Consider the following 25,223-nt stretch of genomic DNA (forward strand, 5'->3'; position numbering starts at 1 on the left):
TTAAAAATACATGAATCTAACACACCATAGATAGACTCAACACTGCTGTTTATAGACTCCTGAAACAGATTTCACAGGATTGCCACAGCAGGTGAGAGGTATTTTTGCACTTATGTTGTAAGTCGCCCTGGATAAGGGCATCTGCAAAGAAATAATAATAATAATAATAATAATAATAATAATAATAATAATAATAATAATAATAATAATAATAACAAAAAGAGAATAATTACTGGCAGAGAGTCGCAGATACACTACATGGCCAAAAGTATGTGGACACCTGCTTGTCAAACATCTCATTCCAAACTCATGGGCATTAATATGGAGTTGGTTGCCCCTTTACTGCTATAACAGCCTCCACTCTTCTGGGAAGGCTTTCCACTAGATGTTGTAACAATGCTGTGGGGATTTGCTTCCGTTCAGCCACAAGAGCATTAGTGAGGTCGGGCACTGATGTCGGGCGATCAGGCCTGGCTCGAGTTCATGCCAAAGGGGTTCAATGGGGTTGAGGTCAGGCAAGTTCTTCCACACCGTGACAGACCATTTCTGTATGGACCTGGCTTTGTGCAGGGGGGCATTGTCATCCTGAAACAGGAAAGGGTCTCCCCAAACTGCTGCCACAAAGTTGGAAGTGCAAAATCATCTAGAATGTCATTGTATGCAGTAGTGCTAAGATTTCCCCTAAGGGCCCAAACAATGAAAAACAGACCCAGACCATTATTCTAGACCCAGACCAGTGTTCTCCTGGCATTCGCCAAACCCAGATTCATCCATCACACTACCAGGTGGTGAAGCGTGATTCATCACTACAGAGAATGGTTTCCACTGCTCCAGAGTCCAACGGCAGTAAGCTTTACACCACTCCAGCCCATGCTTGGCATTGCGCATGTTGATCTTAGTGTGCGCTTGTGTGTGGCTGCTGGGCCATGGAAACCCATTTCATGAAGCTCCCGATGAACAGTTCTTGTGCTGACGTTGCTTCCAGATGCAGTTTGGGACTCAGTAGTGATTGTTGCAACCGAGAACAGACTATTTTTATGTGAGCTGTTGTTGCTCCTAGACATTTCCACTTCCCAATAACAGCATTTACAGTTGACCGGGGCAGCTCTAGCAGGGCAGAAATTTGACAAACTGACTTGGAAAGGTGGCATCCTATGGTGGTGCCACGTTGAAAGTCACTGAGCTCTTCAGTACGGTTCATTATACTGCCAGTGTTTGTCTGGGGAGATTGCATGGCTGTGTGCTTGATATTATACACCTGTCAGCAATGGGTGTGGCTGAAAGAGGCAAATCCACTAATTAGAAGGGGTGTCCATATACTTTTGGCCATGTAACTGCATCCCTGCCTGAAGATGGCTCCAAGATCCTGGGTTGACATTGTGGGCAAAATGAACGGATCTAACCCCAAGCGTAGGGACACAGGGAGCTTGCAGGGCAGAGAGGTCATCGGGACTCATGTCACGGGGCTGGGCAGTCTTGAATGAGCTTTAAAGCTGGACATGAAAAGCTGCATTGACCCAGGTGTGCAGTTATGTGATCACGTATGATCGCATTATGTCTGAGGCAGCTAAAGGAGGACAGCAGGATGGATGAGAGGCATTTAAAAGATAAAGTCTCTGATAAGATAGTGAGATCATTATTTTCATGAAGGTAGGATTGTCCAAAGCACTGTGTCCCGAACCCAGGTAAGAGTGTACAAGAGATGGAGTGACATTTAACCAGAACAGGTTCGTTTTGTAGAGCCGGCGTCACGGCATGCGGAGGCCAGATGAGAGAGCAGGCAAGGTTGTCAAGAAAGGTCAAGGAAGTTGATCACTAGAGAGGAGCATTTTAGCAGGAACTCCGGTAGAAAAGAGGTAGCATTTAAATCAAGATGATAGATAAGATCTAGGGACAGAGGTGAGGTAAACTGGCTAACGAGGTGTGAAAGATGGAGAAATAAGTCCCCTACACTCAAGAGCAGAACAAGTAGAGCTGGATACAGGTCTGCTTAAAAGATCATTAATCTTTTCAGAGAAACTAAAATATGGCTTGCAAATAGTGAAGCGTGATTTATAAGACATATAGCCTCACCAGTCGGAGAGCTTTCCCAGAAAAGGGAGGACAGGTTCAGCTGCTGTGAAACATTAAGTACTGCCTCTCCATTCGGGCCTGTAATTTCTAAAGATGAAAATGTTGTCAATTCAGGATATTAAATAATTGTCACATAGAACCAAGACAACAAATGAGTAATACCATTCCCGGCCCTGGGCCATATCTGCATCATTTGTTCCATTCAAACTTCTCACTTGTGCCTGGAAATAGAAGAGCCAGAAGAATGTACAGCTTTAGTTATTTCATAAGATCATAGTTAAATCCCCTGTAAGGCTATGAAGTGTGTCATGTGTGGAATCCACACAGACAGTACAGTGAGTGTCATTGCTTCACTTCAGTGAGACGGACATGAAAGATGACCCACAACACAAGGCCAAGTGATTCATGCATCTTATCCACAATGTTCAACTTCGATATACCACGAAATACCAAGTGATTGTGCAGAGTTCTCAGTTTGGAATACACCACCTTGATCCATGAATGCAGCCTTGTGTTATAGTAAATTCAACCAGAAAATAAGTGTGCAATCAGATTACACAGATATCAGCTTATGTTATATTAGTTCTCCAATAAATAGTTCTGCGAGTCCTGAACTTTCTGAAGAATGAATTCCAAGACTGGAAAATCCAAGTAGATGAAGTTGCAGACCTTCATGTTCAATGGAATAATTTAATAAAGACACATTTTATCAAATATTTGACTTCAGTACTGGCCTGCTTTTTAGCACATGACTTTTGTTTGTCTCCACACACTAGACTGGGCTGCTTGAGTTATCAACCATCTCTTGTCACCGTCTCATGGAAAGAAGAGGGCTTTCGATTAATTCCAATCTTCTAAACACTAAAACAACAACACAGGCAGAACAGCAGAGCCACCCCGAGACATGTAGTTTAATACAATTGGGTCTGATGTTTTAGCTTCCCATCTCTGTTGAGCAGTCAAAACCTTTTACAAAGACATAGTCTACAACATCTGAATACACAGTAAAATAAAACACTTAATCTACCGTGAAGGCTGTAAAGATTACACATTGATATCGGACACAAATCAACAGGAGGGACGGGAGACGTTTAGTGCTTTAGCCTCCCAGTTACATGGAAGCAGGTTTCCCAATGCATCGCTCTCAACACACACCTGTCTCCAGGTCAGGACGGGTTGGTCCCATGGCAGCTGCAGCACCTTGTTGCCCTGGTAGGTCAGAGTTGATTTGCAGTGTTTACAACAATTACAAAATACAACAGTGTTCTAGACAAACCGCTTCAAATGTTGTTCTCTTCAAGGGAAGAAAATGGGGAAGATATATCAGACACTTTTCCAAGTGGACGGAGCGCCTTGTCTCACAGCCAGAAACTCCAAAGCATGGAGAGATGATCCTCAATCATGGTTAGGGCCACTGACACCTTGATCCATAAAACCTGGCATCCTCTGTAACAAGTGAACTGAAGAACAAAATAATAGTTTAATTTCAGGGCAAACATGCACAGCCATTGTAACACAAACTATATACTACCTCTCATAACAAGCAAGTTTATACAAGTATAACATCTCAAAATGGTTTCAGTAAAAAAGTTTCATATCATTCTACTAGTCTATAATCTTTCTTCCTGTGGATTTAACACTTGAATAGTCTGCACAGCTAATGAATATGTGAAAGCAAAACAAGTCCTTGTAGTTGAGTGCAGTTTTTCAGACTGTTGCCATTTCGATTAGCGTATAACCGAGACCAGCTAGGAATTCCATTAAATATTTACAGTGTGTGGTATTTCTCTGGGAAGATGAATGTTATGCGTTACAGAGTGAAGTAGCCTACATATAAGTTGGACGGGCTATTCTTTTAAAGTAGTCAAAGACAGTCCCAAGGGCCTTGAGATGGATCAACTTCGTAACAATGTTTATAGCAATGCCAATGCCTATAATAGAAGCAGCAACAATGAGGACTTCTCCGTCAGCGTTTTCTCTGTCACCCCGTATCCACCCAACCGGTCCGACATCGAGGTGTCAGATGGGGACAAGGCTGGGGCCACGCTTCTGTTTTCTGGCATCTTTCTGGGCTTGGTGGGATTAGCTTTCACAGTGATGGGCTGGATCAGCTATGACAGCAGCAAGGATTTCGAGTGGACTCAGTTACTCGGCCCCATCCTCCTCTCGGTGGGGGTGACATTCGTGTTGATTGGGGTTTGCAAGTTTAAGATGCTGACCTGCACGGTCTGTAAGCAACTTGAAGACCCGACACCGGAGGCCGACGCGGCACAGTGCGGACAGTCCTTTGTCTTCTCTGGCATCAACCAGCCCATCACCTTCCATGGGGCCACGGTGGTGCAGTACATCCCGCCTGGCTGCGCCGCTCCGAAGCCAGATGGACCGCTGCGGAATAATTCCCGCGCTGCTCACCCACTCAATGGAGTCTCAGCCACCACTGCATGTCCCCCGCAGTACTACACGATATACCCACGGGACAACTCATCTTTCGTTGCGGACAACCTCTGCCCTGCTAGCCGAGGGTCTGACAGCACTGACAACAGCAGGTAAAGCGTTAAATAAGAACATATAAAAAAAGTCATAAAACATACTAACAGCCAAGGCAATGTTTTCTATATGTACGGCAAGAATGCTCTCTGGAGTCAGACAGACATGAAGAAAGTGCTGACCCAGATTTGAGTCTCTCTGCATTGCCAGTCAGAACCACAGAACCTCAGGACTGAGCCGGGCGGCACACAAGGGTGCAACATATAATCACTTTTATTTTATAGTATGTATTTATGTTTCTTTTATTGTATTTAACACAGACAACCTGTAGGATGTATTTTCTAACACATATTAAGGTATAGCCTATTAAGAAAGAAACAAAGACAATAATGGATCGGTAGGTAGATTGCAGTATTTTAACTGTTAGTCTCCCCAATAGACTGTCAATAATTCAAGTAGACAGCAGTGCATTCGCTACCTGGCCTAGTTGTCAACCAGAGGAAATGCACGGCTTAAGTACCACTTGTTTTATTTTTAATTAAAACTGTATGTATTCATATATCTGTAATGTAATTAACAGTCCATAAACTTAACTTTCAAATCGGTTTAATGCTGTAATTGCCCCCCCACCAGGTGCGAGCGGAGCGGGGAGGAGGCGGAGAGAAAAGCAGCGTCCGAGGCCGGCAGCTCCGCCCCCCCGCCTTATGACGACATCTTCCGCGAGTCCCTCTCCGCAGACAGCCCCACCTGAGTCGCTGACGTCATCTCGGTGGCTCTGACGTGTTAAACGGGACACTGTTTCTACTTTAAAATGCAATTTCTTGCTGTTTGCTACCTTTTGTTAATGTATGCATCTGGATTCAAAATAAAATAAAGTGGGTAAAATCAAACGAACACAAGCAACCAAATAATAATAATAATAATAATAATAATAATAATAATAATAATAATTTAACTAAACCGTTAGTATTTTCCAGAGATCTAATCTGTAATTTACATAATGAAATAAAATGCTGTAACAGTGTCTGTCTTGTCTCTATCTCTGTTAAAACAGTTGAAGGCGCGCTGTCTGATCCTGTATAAGAAACTGCGATTCAATCTGCACCTCGACAGCACCACGCATGTCTGGTACATATTCCTCCAGAACTGGATTCATCGCAGCGCTGTCCAGGGTCCTGCAGCGATACCGTTCACTGGGACTGGGCCAGAACTCACTCCACAGACCCGGATCTGTGTGCGGCATGGACACGCCGTGGAGTATAGCCTTACAAGCGCCCTAGTCCGAACTACGGTGTTTGCTTTCATTATCTGTCTCTGTCTGTAAGACCAGCCCAGGCGAGGTCGGTTATTGACACCAGCACAGAGACCGTGTTTGTCTGTCTCAGGATGATCTGCCTTGTGTATATGGAAGAGCGCCAAGACAGGGCACAGCAGATTAAAAATGCAGGGCACTATAACTGAACCAGTATCAGCAAAAACACACAGGTAACTTTTAAACAGGCCTAATTTTGACTGCGGACAGAAACTACGCAAGAAAATCTTAGGGATTTCACTCGAGTTAATTAAACATTCCCGTAACACTGTGTGGGCCTTGTTCTGCTTGAACTGTATAATTAACCCCTTCGGATAATTGCCCATGCCATTAGAACATACTCAGAAAGGATCAAACGATTAAGACACGATAGCAATGAAGAAAAAGTAAAAACCTCGCTACATTAATTTTAATTTAATTAATTGATTATTGCAGTGATTAATTCATTAATGAATTAGTTAATTAATTAAAGGGGACCTATTTTGTGAAGACTGTGTTATTAACACCAGCCCAGTACAGAAGGTCCTCAGAGATCAGCTCTCTGCCCCACTTACACTCCAGTCCGGCACCGGGACCCTGTGGGCTGAGCGCAGGGCTGTGGGGCCGCATGGGGGCAGCAGAGAGTCCGTGTGAACGTCTGAAAGAGAAATTAGAACAGTTGTGTGTGTGTGTGTGTGTGTATATATATATATACAACTGTTCTAATTTCTCTTTCAGATATTTTAAATTAATGAATTACGAAATTAATTAATTAATTTAAAAGAAGACGATGAAATAGTTTCCATATCGCCTAGATTAGAACTGAAATGAAACAGTGGGCTATTCTCAGTGATAACAATTCAACATGTATCGTGTATTTTATTTATATTCATATATATATATATATATATATATATATATATATATATATATATATATATATTCATATTCATATATATATTCATGCTAGTAAATGTATTTTGATATTTTTCCTGTCGCACTATTTAATCTTTTGGAAGTAAGATACTCTTTTGAAATAAGATACTCAAACACTTGTATGAAACATAGTTCTAAAACTAATTCAGTTTCTTTTTTTTTTTCATCAATATAAAACAAAAATGTCTTACCCTGTGACAGAACTCTGTTTTAATTTAAAGTATACCATAGGTATACATATATATAGGTATATTCTATTATTATTATTATTATTATTATTATTATTATTATTATTATTATTATTATTATTATGTATTTATTTATGTAGTGTAATAAGTATAATCATAGATTAAATAATATAATAAAATATTATAAACACGTGTAATAATAATAATAATAATAATAATAATACCAAAGTGTAATTGTTAGGTATAGTATAATGGTGAAACAGAAGACAGAAGAGGTAGAGGGGACACATCGAGCTCAGAAAGTCCATTTCTCAGATCGATAAGAGTCGGATCTCGGTCGCCCGGCCGCAGATCTGGAAAGTGAAGCGTTTCCAAATAGTTTCCCACAGATCGTAATACAGGAAAATGTCGAATTATAAGAAACCATCGGACACAGAAGAAAAACTCTGCAAACTATGAAAACAGAAGGTCAATATGCAAACCTCTCCTTATTGGCACAACTATTTTACAAGATCGCAATTCGCTTATTTTCTATTTCTATTTCTATTCTATTCTATTCTATTCCAGCGCCTTAAAAGACCCACAGACTGCAGTTCAGTTCAGTTCAGTTCGGACAACAACAACAGCCCTTGTCTCGGAAAAATCTGCTGGACAATCTCTAAAGACCCGGGAGACGAAAACTGTACTGTCCACCTCCTGTCCGCCAGAACATGTCGATTTGATTGATTAGATTGATTGATTGATTGATTGATTGATTGATTGATTGATTGATTGGGTGGTTGATTGATTGATTGATTGGATTTGGACAACACACGTACGGCACTTGATAACATTTTCGACCAATATCGTATTCTAAGCACCATGTTCCTTTGTAATGTATTCGTTAAATAAAGAAGAACTAAATAGAAATTCAACAATTGAATGCGGACGAGGACCACACACCAGCACAGTTATAAAGAAGTCTGTATTAAAAAGCTGATGATCTCCGTTCCCACATTAAAACATGTGCGCCTTAATCGATTCCTACTTGATATGCTGCATTATATTGCTCATTCTCTATACTATTCTGAAGTAATTATATAGGACAGAACATCCTGTAATTGCTTTGTGTTTTTATTGCATAACTTTATGGGCGAGGTGGTTTTGACATATAGGCTATAAATAGGCCATCCCTCCTCTATAAAAGTATACCTAAATATTAAAATATGGCTTCACTGAGAAAACCGGAGTTGACAAGTGTAAGTTCCCATTTAACAGAGGTTTGGAAAACAGTTTTAAAATCGGTGCCTTTGTCTTTGGATTTTAACCACAACACAATGTGATATCCATTAATTTTACTGCACAATAAAATGCGGGTGGCCGTCAAACTCATTATTATCGTTTGTTCCCTTTGCGTCCCTTTCTTACGGGACACGGTGAACAAGTGAAATGAAAGAGAGAAACGATTTCTCACGGGAAAGTTCATATCGACAGTCCAATAAATACGAGATCTGTGTGAAACGAAGAGGATCGCAAGTGTGCCGAAATAACAGCGCACTGCCTGCGCCGCAAACCACGCAGAAATAAAGTATTTTATAGTCCATCTGCATTTTTCTATAAAACAGTAAAAGTTTCTAAACTATAAAATTACGTCTTCATCTCTGAACAAAAACAAGAATGCAATCCAACAAAAACACAAACAAACAAACAAACAAACAAACAAAAAGTCCTGCTTATTTGGGGTTTTGAATCTGCTCGTTACTCTTCAACCCCAGCCCGGGTTAGAGGCACTGCAGGCGGGTTCAGTACTGTGTGATCAAGTACAACTAACTGCAAATGGTCATTTAAACACAGTGTTGAAATATTATCAGCAAACCTGGAATTGTGTTGCATCCAACACACAATCCGAATAATAACATAAAAAAGCACAAATGTTGTGTCCTCAGTCTCACTCAGTCAAAAGACAACACATCCATTACCTGAACTTCCCATACACAGTGTTTCCTCTTGAAGCTCATGTTTAATGCAGTAGTGCCATGCCTGTGTGTGTGTTGTTGAAACACCTGTTTGTGTGACAGTTTCCTCAGTCGAGTTTGATCTTACAGGTACCAGCCAGTCCTGCTAGGACAACCCAGCATGCTGTGTTAATAGGGTTGTAGTAAGAGCTTCTCATTGAAAAGCAACATTTCAGCTGTGTGTGTCTGTGTGTGTTTGTTGTACATATGCATGACATTCCACTAAAATCAAATTGTATAAAGTATAAAGTAGCCATCATATTATTTTCTGTAATCATGTGCCTTTGATTGATCAGGGAAGAGAGCAGGCCTGACAGCTGATGTATATATTCCTGTCTGTACAGCAGTCCTATTTATTTGTAGCACAGCTGCTGAAAGTCGGTCTTGCTAAATAAGTTCCTGACACCGAATCAAAGATTAGCGCCGCAGATGCCAGGGCTGTGCCGTCAGCCCATCTCTGACTTCAACGCGGCCTGTAACTCAGATTGAACGCGGGGGGGGGGGGGGGGGGTGATAAATAGATTCCATGCTTTCAAGAAAAGATGCTGGAGGCACATGAAAACTTTGTTGTTTATGAAAAACATATGAAAACAATCAAAACTGAATTATCTTTCGGTTGTTTCAGCTTAGTCTTCTGCGGGCTTAGTCTTTGCCAGGACCATCACCACCCAATAAGAGAGTTCATATCAACACAGAGAGGCTGCCGCTATAAACACGGGACAAGCGGATCAATATGGCTGCAGCTCCGACCCTCCACAGGAAATTGCTCACATGTCTGCTGAGCATTAACACAGCTCTGTCCTGTCACACGTATGAGACACAGACGATGCTTGCAGGGAGAGATATGGCACTGGGGTGATTGTCCTTCATTAAGTGACTCATGGGCAGATTTACAGTTAGATCTTCCTTTTTTATTCTAATTATTTGTTGCCTTATTTCTGTAAATGTAACTAATTGACTAAGCAGGTTATTGGAGAATGTATGATAAATATATCGATCACAATATGATAGAATGATCTGGAATCTCACCACAGACGCAACTGAAAAATATTGTCTTTATAATCATGTACATTCCATTTCAAAAGAGCAGAGGAGCCATAACAGGATTAGAAGGAGATTATAAAAAAAGATTAACAGCATTGCAGTGTAAAAAAAGTTTTCTCAGATGACGAAACTGCTCCAGATCCCCAGAATAGGCCCTAAACAGGCCGGACTGCTGTAGTTCGCCCTCACGGCTCCAAGGGAAACAGGAGAACAAAAGAAAGCCAAGCAAGAACTTTCCAGCATGATGTGCGTTGCCTGCAGTGATGCATGAGGAGCCGACTGGGGGGGGGCTGCCTGTGGTGCACAAACAGGAGATTAAGAATTAGATTCAATTAGAGTAAAAACCTGCACCAGTACAGAACCAGTGTGATCACACTTTCCCCAGGAACACGTCTTATTGATGATCAATAAGTATAGTCTGATTAACAATATTTATTAAACTACATGAATTACTGAACCAAACCGCTCAACGAATTCCCTCCCAAAGGGCGGTTTATCACAGAGAGATTTTCCTGTCTCTCACCAGCCCAGATCGTCCCCCCGGCCACCCCCACTCGCACGCCCTCCTCTCTGGGAATCTGCGCTGAACTGCGAGGTCCAGCTCTGTCTCGCTGTTACTGCCAAGGAATGCATCCTCTTTACCAGCAGCTAACTCATACCTGGCTGACTAAAATAAATAACAATTACTCAAAGAACTTGAACTTGGAAATGAAACAAACTCTGTGTGAATAGATTCTTCTCAGGCGTCACTTCAAAGCAGGTTCCCTGAATTATAAAATCTCCCAGCATTCACTGCTCTATAGCATCAAAGAGACCCCCCCCCCGAGATGAGAGAGAGAGAGAGAGAGAGAGAGAGAGAGAGAGAGATTACACTTCTCTGAGAAAAAAAAATTCTCTAGATTATTGTGACTTGGTTGCTTGAGTTCTGTAAAATAAATAATAATAATAATAATATATAATTAAATGCATACATGTGATGAGGGATAAGTAATGTAATATGCACTATAGCAGCTTATGTTCTTCATTTACTGACTGGATATTTTGGAGGACAGTTATGACACTTATTTTAACACATATAGGCGTTTAATACAGAAACTCTTATCATTGAGATTCAATGTGCTTTTGTCCTGACATTGTTTTCAAAGTGCTGAGATCAGTTGCAGTCTAATAATAATAATAATAATAATAATAATAATAATAATAATAATAGTAAAATATATTTTCTGAGTCAAGGAGATAAAATAAAAAATCTGCTTAATTCAAAAGTATATCTTTCGACATATGGTCCTTGTTTGGCCTCAAAACTTCATCTCATGCTCGACCTCTGCCCCCTGTAAGGCTGACATGATTCTGGTTACCATGTTGAGAGCGGGTTCGAGCCGGAGACCCGGGGGTGAAAGGCCGTGCAACGGAGCAGCAAATTAATCCAATGCGTCAAAGCTGACATCTCCGTGTTTAACCCAGTTCTGCGAGCAATATTCCTTCGCAGCCCATTCTGCAGCGCAGCGGCCCCCGCTCGGGCCCGTCTGATGTGTTTCCATTTCGGTCCGGAATCGTGTTTTCGACCCACTTGGGTGCAATTCTCCCATTATTTTATGTAGCAGAGACCCGTCCCAGCCCCCACCCCCACCTCTCTGCTCCATCTCTTTGCATTCGCGTTTAAAGACGTTTCAGTTCAGCTGTCACGAATTATGTTTGCCTGCCCAGCTGTCAAAACAGGGGGTGTCTCTTTCATTCCAGCTCACATACTACCAAAGGGAAGGGGCTTTAATGCTTATGTTTGGACACAAGCAATTATCTCTAATTATTGTTTTTCTTTTCAGTTTCCCTGTCCTGATGGAGGTCCAACAGACGAACATGCCATAATCCGCCCCAGTCGGCTGATCTCAGTGTGCTGCGCTGGAGAAGCTTGGCGAGAGGCTCCGTGGCTTTCATCTCAATGTGAGTTTAGAGTTGATTCAAACTCATTGCGATGGGAGAATTAACCCCAGAGCCCCAGCTTTCAATGGGCTCAGCTAAGAGATTATACGTGTTGATGGCAGGCTTTTATTTGCAAAGTGCTTTCAAAGAAACTTCAGCTGTTAATTCAAGGCACTGTAGCTGTGACCCCCTTAGCTTAAATTTGTTCTTCTTTCTCTGCAGAAAACATTAAAGATGACACCTCTTTATGCCATTCATCACAGTCTAAAGCTCTGGTCTCCTCACAGCGTAATGCTCTAATTACACAAGAAAGACACCAGAGGTCACTCACCTTTGTCCATCTCAGATATGCTTGACTCTCCCAGAACCTAAAAACACAAGAAAATAGATATCACTAGATAAAAGCACTCGTAAGAAAGCCTGTCCCTCAGATTACCACATACACTTACTGTTTAGGTATCATCTGCTGAAGTTTAATGTTACAGATTAAAAAAGAAAAAAAGTCACTGATAAGTGTGTATGTATATTGAACCCACCCTCTAGTTCATCTTTATTGATTTTAATAATGTTGGAATACATCTTTGGTGGTCTAGTGAAAAAAAAAAAAAGTCTAAATCAGGAAAAATCCTGCTTTTCCACAGACTAGTTCAAGATGTTGCCGGGAAACTGAAAAACATTCTGGCTTTGAAGATCTGGACAGAAATGCAGATATTAGCGCTTTTACTGTGGAAATGCTCTAAAACCTGAACATCATCAGCTTGTATTAGTGATAATAATAATCTAAATTAATGTTGCGTAAATCTGGACATATTTGTTAGAAACATATTTTAGGATTAATTGACCTCTTCTAACATCTGCTTAAGCCCTGCAGCAGCCTGTGCCAGACTAGATAGTCACCCTTCCTGGAAGAAGAAAAGCTAATAGTTGTTCTGTCCAGCCGTGGTGTTTTAATACCCAGCACAGCCCGACTAAACTGCCGGCCTCTCCCGCTGTGACCGTGGCACATATTTAAGTCTGTGCTATCTAAACAATCACAGAGATCTGTTATGCCTTAGATTTCATGGTTGAGCCACTCACTCAGTCAGCCAAACGTGCTCCAATGATGGCGCTTTTCTAATCATGTGATCGCAAGCATGGCGTTGGTGTCGGCTCCCCGGCACAGTGCAGAAGTTTAGACTTTATTTAAGTTTCGCTGCCACAGAATCCCCTCGTCTGAGCTCAGACAGGACATTGCCCCGGGAGGAGGGGAGGAACGTGATTTAATTTCACATTTACACTGCGGCCCAGATGGCAAAAGAATGTAAGCAAGTAAGAAAGTTCTTCCAGCATAATATTTGCAAATTGAAACCAACACAATCATACTTAAACCCCCAGTGCTTCTGCAGGAAGAGAAAAGAAGGGATTGTGAGAGGAATACATCACTAATCATCAGCCATGGGTGTCACACACACTGTCCAGGCACAGAGGCCCTGTTCTCCTCATTTAGGTATTTTATACAGTAAACCTATTATTGGTCTTCATCACTTAGATTTTTTTAATGAGACAGTGACTTACATTTGCTCTCCATGGTGTAACTTTGCATGCAAACAGCTTCAAAATGCCAACAACTTAAAAACACTGACTCATTCTTAATCTCTATGAAGAGATATGTCTCCTAACGTAACAGGCTCACCTCGGATTTAAAACCTTGCTAAGAAAGCAATGCAGGCAGATTCAGTTTACTGTTTAACTTAGTATTTTTCTGAAAACTATTTTTATGTTTGGAAAAAAACTAAAATCACCTACAAGTTAGTTCACTGCATCGTTTAATCTTAAATATACACAGAGGGACTCTATAAATCATTGTCACAACAGAGATATCTGTTTTACTACATTACTGTACATTTGATCTGAAAGCTCGTTTGTCCTTTATGAATAAATAACTGTCTAGTTGTGTAGCAGCGCCCACCCTGTGCTCATTCTGCCCCACCCCCCAACCCAGGAGACCATTAGAAGCTCCTTCAGCTTCACACCAGGACCCCGACCTCGTCCCCGCCGGCCGTGCAGAGGTGAGAGCTCTGTCTCGGGGCCGCTGACCCCGCTGTACAGATACCCCCTTTTTGTCTGACTCAGTCGGACGACATTAGATTGTGTATCTCTTTTGTTTGGCACCATCTCAGTGTGTAATCCCTCGGTCCGCATTATCTTGAAGAGATTAATTTGGATGAAATTGTGGTTAGTTTGTGTGTCTGTCCAACTAATGTCCCCACCTCCCCCACATTTAACTACCCAGAAGTGGGCTTCCACATTTTCATGAGCGCACACCGCTGACTGTCGCATTTAGCCCATGGATCTATCACACATATTTCTATGACACGTTTCAGATCGTATGAGGAATGATCTTTTTAGGTTTCCTGTGTTTTAACTGCAGTCATTAAAGACTCATGTGTGTGAAACTGTGTGTTTTCCCGGGTTCTCTGATGACATTGGTTTTCAGTATAATGATTCAAACAGAAGGAGGTAATAACAGGCCCACCCGGAAATATGTAATCCCAACATGTATACAGTCGCACAATGTGAATGTTAATTTGAAGAGACGCAGTTACAGACAACATAACTTTATCTTCTGCAGCTCTTGTCAATAAATCAATTGCTTTGTGCGCTTGCCAACTGCTGAACATTTTGATCCCCAGAGAAACATTTACATCAAACATGATACACGTGGATTTGAAAAAGCAAGGTTTTAATTAAACATGTAAATATTATTGATTTATTTATTTAACTTATACATTTGGGAGGTAAAAAACAACAAAAAGGGTGATAAAATATTTAAGATATAAAAATAAAACATAATACAGAAAAAAAAAAAAAATATATATATATATATATATATATATGCTTCCATGTTTTCATGCTTGCATGTCACTAACTGCTGCATTTATTTATTGAAGTTATACATTTGTGAGCTGAATAAATAATATTTACGTGTTTAATTAAAACATTGCTTTTTAAAATCCATGTGTATCCTGTTTGATGTGGAAGATTTGTATACCGTAGACAACAAATCAGATGATACAGGGTTATTATGGAAGAAATCAAAAGAAGAGTAAAAATAGGGTGCATGTGGAAGAAACAGCTGCTGAAGGGAAATCTACCCACTTGCCTATTTGTGAAAACAATACTCTATGGCTGTGAAACCTGGTCACTTAATGCAAACATGATACAGAAACTGCCGACGATGTTTGCTTGGAATAACAAGAGACAAAAAAATAAGTATTGATGGATCCAAGAACAAACGAAAATGTGACATCATTGAAAGAGTGAAAGTGTGGCAATTGTAAACACACTGCAGAAGAACAGATCAGAGATGGACAAGATAAGTGATTGAATGGATCCCAAAAGATGAAGAAAGGCCTAGAAGATGGACAAATAAAAGATGGGAAGATGAAATAATAGATGTTGCAGATGTGCTGTGGAAAAGAGAAGCTGTAGATCGAAGCAAGTGGAAACATCTTGGGGAGACATATGTATGTATATACTGTACGTATATGTATGTGTGTATACCTATATTAGCATAATTTAAAAAATGTTTTAATAATATGAAGGAAGACTCTTGGTGGTCTAGGGTGACCACACAGGGCTGGCAGTGGTCCAGAGTTGTCTCCACCAGGACTGTCTCAGTCATAGATCCTGGAACTAGGAAGACACATTTATTGTGTGCTATTATAATTATCATCATCATCTTAAATTCAAATGTAAGTATAAACTTCAGTATAAGTGAAGTTCTGACCATCTACAATCATGCTGTGTGAAAGTAAGGAGTGTGAAAGTGAAGGGGATCTGCCAACAGTGATTGATCATGAATCTTCCTCTGGAGTCCTGGGCACTTTGGGAGGAGACCGTACCTCAACACCTGTCTTTCTTACACAGCCTAATTTAATCAGCATTTAAATGAGAACGCCATTACAGCGCTGTTGGGGTTTCTGTGTGTTATTACCTAGTGTCATGTGAAACAGGATTATTTATTTATTTTTGCATTCATTTGGCCCTTGATAGACAGTAAGTTACATCATCTATCCACCAGATGGTGCCAAGTGCTAATTAAAACCTACATTATAATCAAAGGTATATAACTGCCCCTCCAAGGGTATGTAAAAGATCAACAGGGAATTTATTTCTAATTAGATACTTCATTCACACTGCACGTTTGACATATTCTCTTTTACCTTATCTAAATAACATCCCCCAAAAATGTATAAGATATTAATAAATATAACTGAGGCTCATTACATAAATTACCAGTGATGGAGTCCCTGTGGTCACAGAAATACATTTGTTTACACATTATTATTCCATATGGAATGAAGAACTGAATAGAGGACTTGGCTATGGCATCATCGTGGCTCTGATATGTGCTCGTGGTATTAAGCTGTTTGTTCTGCTATCGACAGACCACCCATCTATGATATTGGCTGGACAAACAGAACATCTTGTGGCCATAATGTTTAGCACATGGCAGCACTCACCAGTCCACATCAAATGCAGCGCTGTATTGTGCTGGTCACTGGTCATTTGACTGGGGCCATTAACCACCTGGCCTTGGTATGTCTTGGCAATCTTACATGAGTATTATGTTACATTTACCTTTCTTTGAAATCCTGCACACCCTAATGCATGCCTTCACACTTGCACTGACGTACTGGCAAGAATGAAGCGACTGTCAGCGGAGAAGTGGGAAAGAAATAACAAACAAACCAGGATTATTATATTTCCCTGAGTTGAAAATGCAGCCCATGCTGAAAGAGTGTTAAGTAAGTAGTGTCATTTTGAAGGATGTTCACTATAATGTGCTTCATCTTCTACCCCCAGAATTGTAGAAAGGACATACAACGTCTTACATATTAGAGGTTTCTTGGCCACCCAAGAGAATCTAATTTAAAACAGATAATTACAGAAACGTCTTCATTACAATTAAAAAAAGCAGCTAACGACATAACTATTATAAACAAAAAACACACACACACAGCAAAGCAAAGGAAACACTCTCTCTGTTATTATATTATTATGGCTCAGCCCAACAGCAGGAGCTTCAGACGAGGGAAAGAAAACTGAAAAAATGTTTGTGTAATCATCTTAAAAAAGAAGCGTGCAAATTATTTTTAGTGATCTTTTTCCCTGTCTCAGTCTTTTCGTGAGGGTAAATCAGTGAAAATAAACACAATTACCTGATAGCACCACGGGAGGTATAGTGCACAGCAATGTAGTGGGCCTGCAGTGGGGTGCCCTTAGGTCTTCCAGAGATCCAGGGTGCAGATGGCATTTCCCACAGGGGGGGCAGGAAGCTGGCACCTGCACCCCCACACACAGACCCTTGCTTGTGTCTCAGAAATCCCACCCAGAGAACCACATCCTGTAAAGTATAAACTGTTGTTTAACATTGCTCTATCATTGCTCATCTGAGGAATCTTTCGGGAAAGCGCTCCAGTAGGCATGCTTTCAATGTCATTTCATAACACAGTGCGAAATAATCCATCAAAGTTGGTGACAATGAGTGGATGTCAAAGCTGATATTTCTTGACAGACACCTACTCTGAGATTCTTAGATGGTGGTCTAATCTATCACGTTAAAAATACACATATACATATAGTCACTTATTCAGTTTCTTTAGAAAAATACAATCATTAAGACTCATTGCCTAATAAAGCCATTGCTCAGTCACTCTGTCTGAGTAAGTCATTCTGTATATCTGTGTCACTCTGTCTGTCTGTCAGTCACTCTGTCTTAAATTCATCTCTCAGTGCTGCTGGTACTCTCTTCAGCAGTCACTGGAAACTTGCAGGAGGCAGAGCAATATGTCCGATGATTCAGGATTCTTACTGTATGGAAACAAGAACAGTATTTCCTTTTTTGGAGGAACTGGCACTTCTTTAACTCAATAACAAAAAAAAGGCTGTAAGTGTATGTACACACAATGACCCAATCCTATATTTTCACTACTAAAATGTGCACATTCAGATAATTATATGATTGCGCCAGCATGTAATATGATTAATTTAAAAATAATGTTTTGGTTTTCATCAATTTGAAATGTGGTCACAGAATGTAAAGACTGATGTGGCAGCACAGATCCTATAGGAGCCCTGAGTCCCAGAGGTCTATAGGAGCCCTGAGTCCCAGAGGTCTATAGGAGCCCTGAGTGCCAGACACTCGTGCATACAAAGGACACCGACAGAACGGCAGCACTGGGGAGCTCGGCCAATCTGCTCCCTCAGGTTAGAAGCTGATGTGTTACAACCCTATGAATGGAAGAGTCAGGAGGTGTGAGTGTGCAGGGCAGGCATTCATTTAGACACTAATTTGACTTGTCTCTTAGCACAAATTAAATACAGCACTGATTTCTACAAAAACACCCCCTGTGTTTTGGGGGTAAACTCAGATACACTGTTGATCAACTTGTCATTCATTTCTAAATAGAGTTCAAAGTAAGCAATTACAATCCTGTATCCCATATGGGTAAAGGTTCAGCATTGTTGAATACATGTGGTGCATTAATAAAGCAGGCCAGCATATATTATTATTCAACCTCAAACCTTGTCCAGTATCTAAATAATGTTTAATTTCTATGCAGCTTATTATCCAAAGCACTCAACATGTTTTCCTGTCTGGACCAAATATCTCTCTGTATAAATTTTAAAGACAAATAAAAAAATACAGTGTGGTGATCGCTAAAGATCTGGGCTTGTTACTGTGGTATGAACCAACAGTCAAGGACAAAGAGCTTCCCATAAACAGTATCTTAAAACTTGCAAACAAGAAGCTGCAGACTTATTGGTGGCATCATTACTTTAACAGGAAAACATGTCAGCACCCTTCATGTGGTTCAACATGGTTTGCTTCCCAAGCTGAGTGACACTGGTAAGGATAAAGTACCTAGCCAGGATGGCAAGCAATGAGCTGAACCGATGAAATGGTAATCGTCAGCTAGTAAAAAGATCTTAATCTGAACAATATGGACACATGCGCCTTACGAACGTACCCTCAGCATCCTTTTCATCATGTCAACACATAAACATAAAGTGCATAACTCACATTTTCCTTAAAAAAAAAAATCCTGTCTTGTGACAAACAAAACAAAACAAAACAGCAGTTTATAGCAGTGTAGTCTGATTATTTCATGCATTCATGACCTCTGGAATACCAAAAGACCCCAAGCAGGAATAGATGAGGAACAGAAGTTATCTAGTATTCAGCAATTTTTTTCACTTTCTTATATTATTATTATGATTATTATTATTAATTAATAATAATAATAATAATAATAATAATAATAATAATAATAATAATAATAATAATAATAATAATACAAAAATAACAATTTTAAAATTTAATTTAATTTAATTTACAATTAAAAATTAATAGGCCTACTTGATTTATTGAGTGAGTACTTCAAACGTTTCTCTTAAAACTGCGCTTGAACATTTCCTCTGGGACAGGTTTGCAGCATCATTAGCGCCATTAGGACATTTAGAGGCAGGTGTGACTAACGGTGCGTAGCCGGGCCACTATGAACACACAGATCCCCGTGTCTTCACACCTCCTGTGACTTTGATTAAATAATAATAATAATAATAATAACAACGAAGAAGAAGAAGAAGAAGAAGAAGAAGAAGAAGAAGAAGAAGAAGAAGAAGAAGAAGAAGAAGAAGAAGAAGAAGAAACTTTGGATTGATAAAATATATATTTTTCAAATTAACGAGGTAAAAATCCTTTATGGGAATAAGTAAATAAATGATTTACAACAGTGAACAGTGCTGTAGATTTGGTCCGTGTTCTACTATATATCATTTAATATTCAAATTCAAGAATTTTTGTTAAGGAATTGAATGTGTATTTCCTTACCAAGCGCCTGTTCTTTAAGAAAGACCCTTTTATTTGGTAAATGGAGGGAAATTCTAGCTGACATTGCGACTGACCCCAGCTTTGTACATATGCGTAGGGGTAAATGGGATAATTGCTCTCCAGTCTTCACTAAAGAGGACTTTGTTGGGATAAAAGGCGAAGCCCCTTTCCTTACACCAGACCACACCCGAAGGCCCACCATAATTTCATCGTCTACTCTGCTCTCTAGAAACTTCCCACCAAATACAAAGTAATACTTTACTAGTGCAACAGCAGATGCAGTTCACAGCGATATCCTGAACTTGGTGTGTTGTGGTCTAGTTAATCTAAGACACATCTTTATGAAACATCGGCAAACAGTTGAAAGTATAAAAAATATGATAATAAATCTCTACCCACTTATTGCAATTGACCACATGTTTACCTTTAGTAGGTTAATGTTGAAACCTTAATATAATTATGCTGGGTTTTGCAGAGTAGTTTGCATTCTTTGCATGTCTGGCAGCGGAGTTTTTCTTTCCTTCTTGGCTGTTCATGTATGTATATGATAGGGGTGGGGGAGTTACAACAGTTATTACTAGTATTACATTTGTAGTAGGCTACATCAAATCGACTTTTCACCCTAACGAGGAAATGTATCGGACTAAAGCTTAAAGTATATTATTATTATTATTATTATTATTATTATTATTATTATTATTATTATTATTATTATGTGTAATAGTAGGCCCTATAGTATATTTACACACACACAATTTGTACCATAAACATGACCCTGATGGTGCCATAATTGTGTTTGTTTTAAGGAGTTTAACATGCTATGGAAGTATAACTTTTAAACTATCAGTACATTTAACAGAATATCGAAATCCGAGTAAAATCCGTTTACAGATTACCGGTAAACACTACTAATATATTCAAAACGATATAAAGAAAGGGTCTGTGGTGTTACAAGACGTTGCAACAATCCCTGCAAGCGAACACAACGCCGTGCAGTCAGTTTTGCAGCTGCAGTTTAACCCCTTCATGTGCGCTGCGCAGTGCAGACCCGCGAGAGCACCGGACCACCCGCGCGCCGTTTATGACGTCAACGCCCGGGAATCCACGCACAGAACCACATAGGAAAAGAAATCCACACACAGAAACACATAGCAAAAATAAATCCACACACAGAAACACATAGGAAAAATAAATCCACACACAGAAACACATAGGAAAAATAAATCCACGCACAGAAACACATAGGAAAAGAAATCCACGCACAGAAACACATAGGAAAAGAAATCCACACACAGAAACACATAGGAAAAGAAATCCACACACAGAAACACATAGGAAAAATAAATCCACAGACTGAAACACATAGGAAAAATAAATCCACAGACTGAAACACATACTCCAGGTGTGATTCTAACAGGCTGCCGTTGTCAAGACTAACAACACATTCAACACGTGATGAATACAAGTTTTCTTCTATAGCTTACAGGCGCATGTAATGGAGATTGGGATTTAAATAAAGATTGTCTCCATTAGTTCAGGAATACTTGATTATGTCTAACTTGTATTAGAAAAGTCTGTTGATAAGGGTATGAACTGAAACATATAACATGCGTGTGAATTCATAGGTGATATAACGAGAAGAAAGACTGTTACATATATAGTTTACACACATACATATATTCGCGTATTGCGTGCTAGTTTTAGCAACGCAGTTAATAAATTAACAGGCTATAATATAAAAAGTTGTTATGATTTCATTGAATTATAATACAATATGTTTCTGTTTCTGCTTTGACTGGCCGTGATTTGTATTGTCTCGGACACAATGAACACTTTATCACACTTTATCACAGAAGCTTACAGACGGATACTGTATTGACTGCAGGGTTGTAGTATCTTCTGTCCAACATTAAACCCCATCATTTCTGATTGTCAGGTGGGTCCACGTTTTGATTTGGTCTAGGACTACGTGTCCATCCACATAAATCAGTTAAATAAAACTAGGATACTGTCTTGTTGAACAATTGGCTATCTTTTACTAACTCCTCTTTAATTAACATGTCACTTCATCCATTTGTTATTTCCCTTTGACAACCGTAACGGTTTGTAAATCTACTCCATAAACCCCGACACCCTTCACCCACTGCAGTTTCTGCTACATCTCAATAATGCTGTTAAAACCCTGAAACCCAAAGCCGGAGTATTCGGCAGGGATGTTTGGTTTGAGTAACCCCGTGGGTTAATAAACTAAACAAAGGTAAACCGTGCAAAACTGCTGCAATGAAAACCAGGCTAAGTAAACGAAGCAAAGTTTACAAGAATCATTTAAGGGGGGAAAAGAAAAAGGAAAAATGCGTGAAACTTTAATGCGAAGCATGTGATGAATGTGGCTTCGTTTTTCTATTGAAGCGAGCGTGGTGAGCTCAATTTTTACAGATCAACATGTTATTGATTATTAAATAAAATATATTTACTTTTTACTTTAACGGTTCTACGTGTAAACGATTGGAGTGTACAATACAGATACAGATACAGATAACTGACTGACTAGTATGGAACTGGAATTACATTGAACTAATTAAAATAGTCCTACATTTAATTCTCTCTGTACATGTAACCTACTGTAACAGTGTAAACTAGCCTATACCCTGGGATAAGATACTTAATCTACACAGTACTCCTAAGGGAATTCCTAAGGGAATTCATGATTATCTATAGTATATGACTTTCAATGAAAACAAACCCTTGGGAAAAACAAAACCTATATTAGCAACAGCAACAAACATGCACAGCCTATCGAGAAGAAGAAGAAGAGAGAAGAGAGCTGAGTCCCAGGTGAGGGGGCTGAGTTTCTGTCCTGCAGCTGATAGCAATGGGACTGAGTTTCTCTTCTGTGGGTCTTAGCAATGGGACTGAGTTTCTCTTCTGCGGGTCTTAGCAATGGGACTGAGTTTCTCTTCTGCGGGTCTTAGCAATGGGACTGAGTTTCTCTTCTGCGGGTCTTAGCAATGGGACTGAGTTTCTCTTCTGCGGGTCTTAGCAATGGGACTGAGTTTCTCTTCTGCGGGTCTTAGCAATGGGACTGAGTTTCTCTTTTGCAGGTCTTAGCAATAGGACTGAGTTTCTCTTCTGAGTTTCTGTTTTGCAGTTCAGATTCCAGCACGTGGATGAACTCCAGTGAAAACATGAAGCCCAAGAACAACAAGGGGCTTCTTTTAACTTCTCCAAACCACGTCTTCTAATAAAAGCTGAATAAACAAACCCAACCACTTGTAAGAGGCTGCTGTCCAGTAAGCGTCACAAAAATGTCTGCTTTAAAAAAGGGTCGATATAATGAAAACTTCACCTTGACTTAAAAAAAAGAACGAAAACAAAATCTCACCGGTTACAGCTTTCAATTCTCTGTATTATATGAATCCGCTCGTTGTGTTTTTTCTCTGCAGTAGAAATGTCACCTAAAACAACCCGGTGCTGGGGCAGCTTCTCTTTGGGCTGTGGGGCTGCGGACTGTTTGTTAGAATAGTTACAGGGGGGTCTATTTATGGAACATATGTCTGCTCCGAAAATCCGGAGAAAGAGAAAACGTTATGAATTGTGTGAAGTTAAGACGGACGGGCTTTGAAAACGAGTCAGTAAAATACGGAACATTTATCTTTAGCCCCCCTGGACAAGACAAAGAGGGCTTAACAGCAGTATGAAAAGAGTGGCCTGTGAATGGTTACTATTCAATTTGTATTTCATTCCCCGCTGGTCATGGAATTGAGATCAGAAGAAAAAGTGAAAACACATGGCCGGGGTCAGCGGGATCAGAGAACCACCGCACACAGCAAAGGGAAGGAAAAAGCAATGGGAACTTGTGTGAAGAAATGGATTGTATAAACAGAGCCCACCATCGCCTGCACCCCATTATCCTATAATTTACACTGCATGGGAGCTTGGGAATGTATTAAACTAGTGATAGGTTTCATCACTGCATTACGGCGTCGGCTCATGCCAATCAAATATCTGTGTATACTTTGAGACAAGTTTACAATTCTTCGGCTAATGTGTTTATTTTAAATATCCAAGGGAAATTATTACATCAGCAGTAAATAATGTTTGAGGAAACGGCCCTTCCTTTGAAGTTTGCAGCAGTGAAACATGATTTTAATTACATAATAACTTTGAAATTGTATTTATACAATAAACGTTCTGGATTAGATGGAGAAGCATAGGAGTAGATTAAAGTTTGGCCATACCTTGGCAAAACAAACTGCGGAGAGACTGCACAAATGTCCGCCATGAGGCATTGCCGACCCTTTGGTGGGATCGTTAGCGTCAGCTCGCCTGCTCTGCTGATGAATGACAGGTCCTCATAAATTCCACCTTACTTTAATTAACATTTTGCCAACTCGCTTCCTTTCAACAAAAACAAAGCCAATGAGCTCAATAATAGCGACAACGTTTCTCTTGGCTGGCGCTCGACACTCTTGGCAGATTCCATTCATATAAACTCAAGTTATGTTTTAGTTTCAACTACTGACCGAGGAAGCAGAGTTATTTCTCAAAAATAAATCTTACAACGAAATTTTTGAATTACTATAAAACGACTGCACCTGCCAGCTTGTTATTTTGGTGATGAAACAATAAAATATGTACACCGTTCTTTATATTATTATTTTTATTTATTTATTTATTTATTTATTTATTTATTGGCAGACGCCCTTATCCAGGCTATATATATATAATTTACAGTATACAGTATGTATACAGTACACATATTTAATAGTTGTAAGAAATCGTAATTGTAACGAATCCACAGGACCACGGTGAATCAATTAGATGTTTATTACATAATGGAAATAATATAATAATATAGAGAAACAGTTGACAGAGATACGGAGGATACTAGACTCAGTGAGTGAAACAGGTGCGGCCTTTTATAGGTCGAGACCTCGAAAAAGTCCATAAATGGGAAAAATTGAAATAATCAATACATTTTCATTACATGCTGATTAATATCTAAATCTAACAGATTATACTGTCTACTGCATTATCAGCAACTAGATCAAGGGTCCCCCAGCCCTGTTCCTACAGGAGCCCCTACCCTGCTGGTTTTTGATCCAACCAATCTCTCAATTACTTAATTGAACCCTTAATTGAAGTAACAATTTGCTTAGATTTGACTTTTTAAATTGTGTAATAAAATAGTTGGTTCTTTAATAAGTTATTCATACAATTCTATACTTAACTTTAAACCCACACTGTTCAAAATAATTAAAAGGCTCTGATTTAGGAAATGAATAGTTCAAATAAGGGTTCAATTAAGTAATTAAGAGCATGGTTGGAACAAAACACAGCAGGGTAGGGGGACCTCCAGGACCAAGGCTGGGGACCCTTGGTCTAGATAATGAGTAAATATGATGCCCTTC

The 25,223-nt window shown here is 39.8% G+C and overlaps 1 protein-coding gene and 1 long non-coding RNA gene across 2 annotated transcripts; one reads left to right on the top strand and one right to left on the bottom strand.

Annotated features, from left to right (window-relative positions):
• Positions 1-3,829: 3,829 nt before the first annotated feature.
• On the top strand, positions 3,830-5,584 carry tmem174 (transmembrane protein 174). The gene is made up of 2 exons (XM_066711670.1): positions 3,830-4,619; positions 5,194-5,584. The coding sequence occupies exons 1-2, from the start codon at positions 3,964-3,966 to the stop codon at positions 5,309-5,311; spliced, it is 774 nt and encodes a 257-aa protein (XP_066567767.1). The 5' UTR covers positions 3,830-3,963; the 3' UTR covers positions 5,312-5,584.
• A 3,943-nt stretch (positions 5,585-9,527) lies between these two features.
• Positions 9,528-24,132, bottom strand: LOC136755268 (uncharacterized). Its single transcript, XR_010817659.1, has 4 exons — positions 24,051-24,132; positions 17,138-17,322; positions 12,265-12,301; positions 9,528-10,307 (listed from the first exon to the last, which is right to left on the bottom strand). It is a non-coding gene; the product is annotated as an uncharacterized LOC136755268 (long non-coding RNA).
• Between the last annotated feature and the right edge of the window lie 1,091 nt (positions 24,133-25,223).

Source organism: Amia ocellicauda, chromosome 8 (genome assembly GCF_036373705.1).
Source record: "Amia ocellicauda isolate fAmiCal2 chromosome 8, fAmiCal2.hap1, whole genome shotgun sequence".
NCBI classification, from domain to species: Eukaryota; Metazoa; Chordata; class Actinopteri; order Amiiformes; family Amiidae; genus Amia; species Amia ocellicauda.

Bases quoted from the DNA above. Each gene is read 5' to 3' on its own strand.
- tmem174 (XM_066711670.1), top strand. From the start codon at position 3,964: ATGGATCAACTTCGTAACAATGTTTATAGCAATGCCAATGCCTATAAT. The intron at 4,620-5,193 runs GTAAAGCGTTAA...CCCCCCCACCAG, and splicing joins GACAGCACTGACAACAGCAG to GTGCGAGCGGAGCGGGGAGG.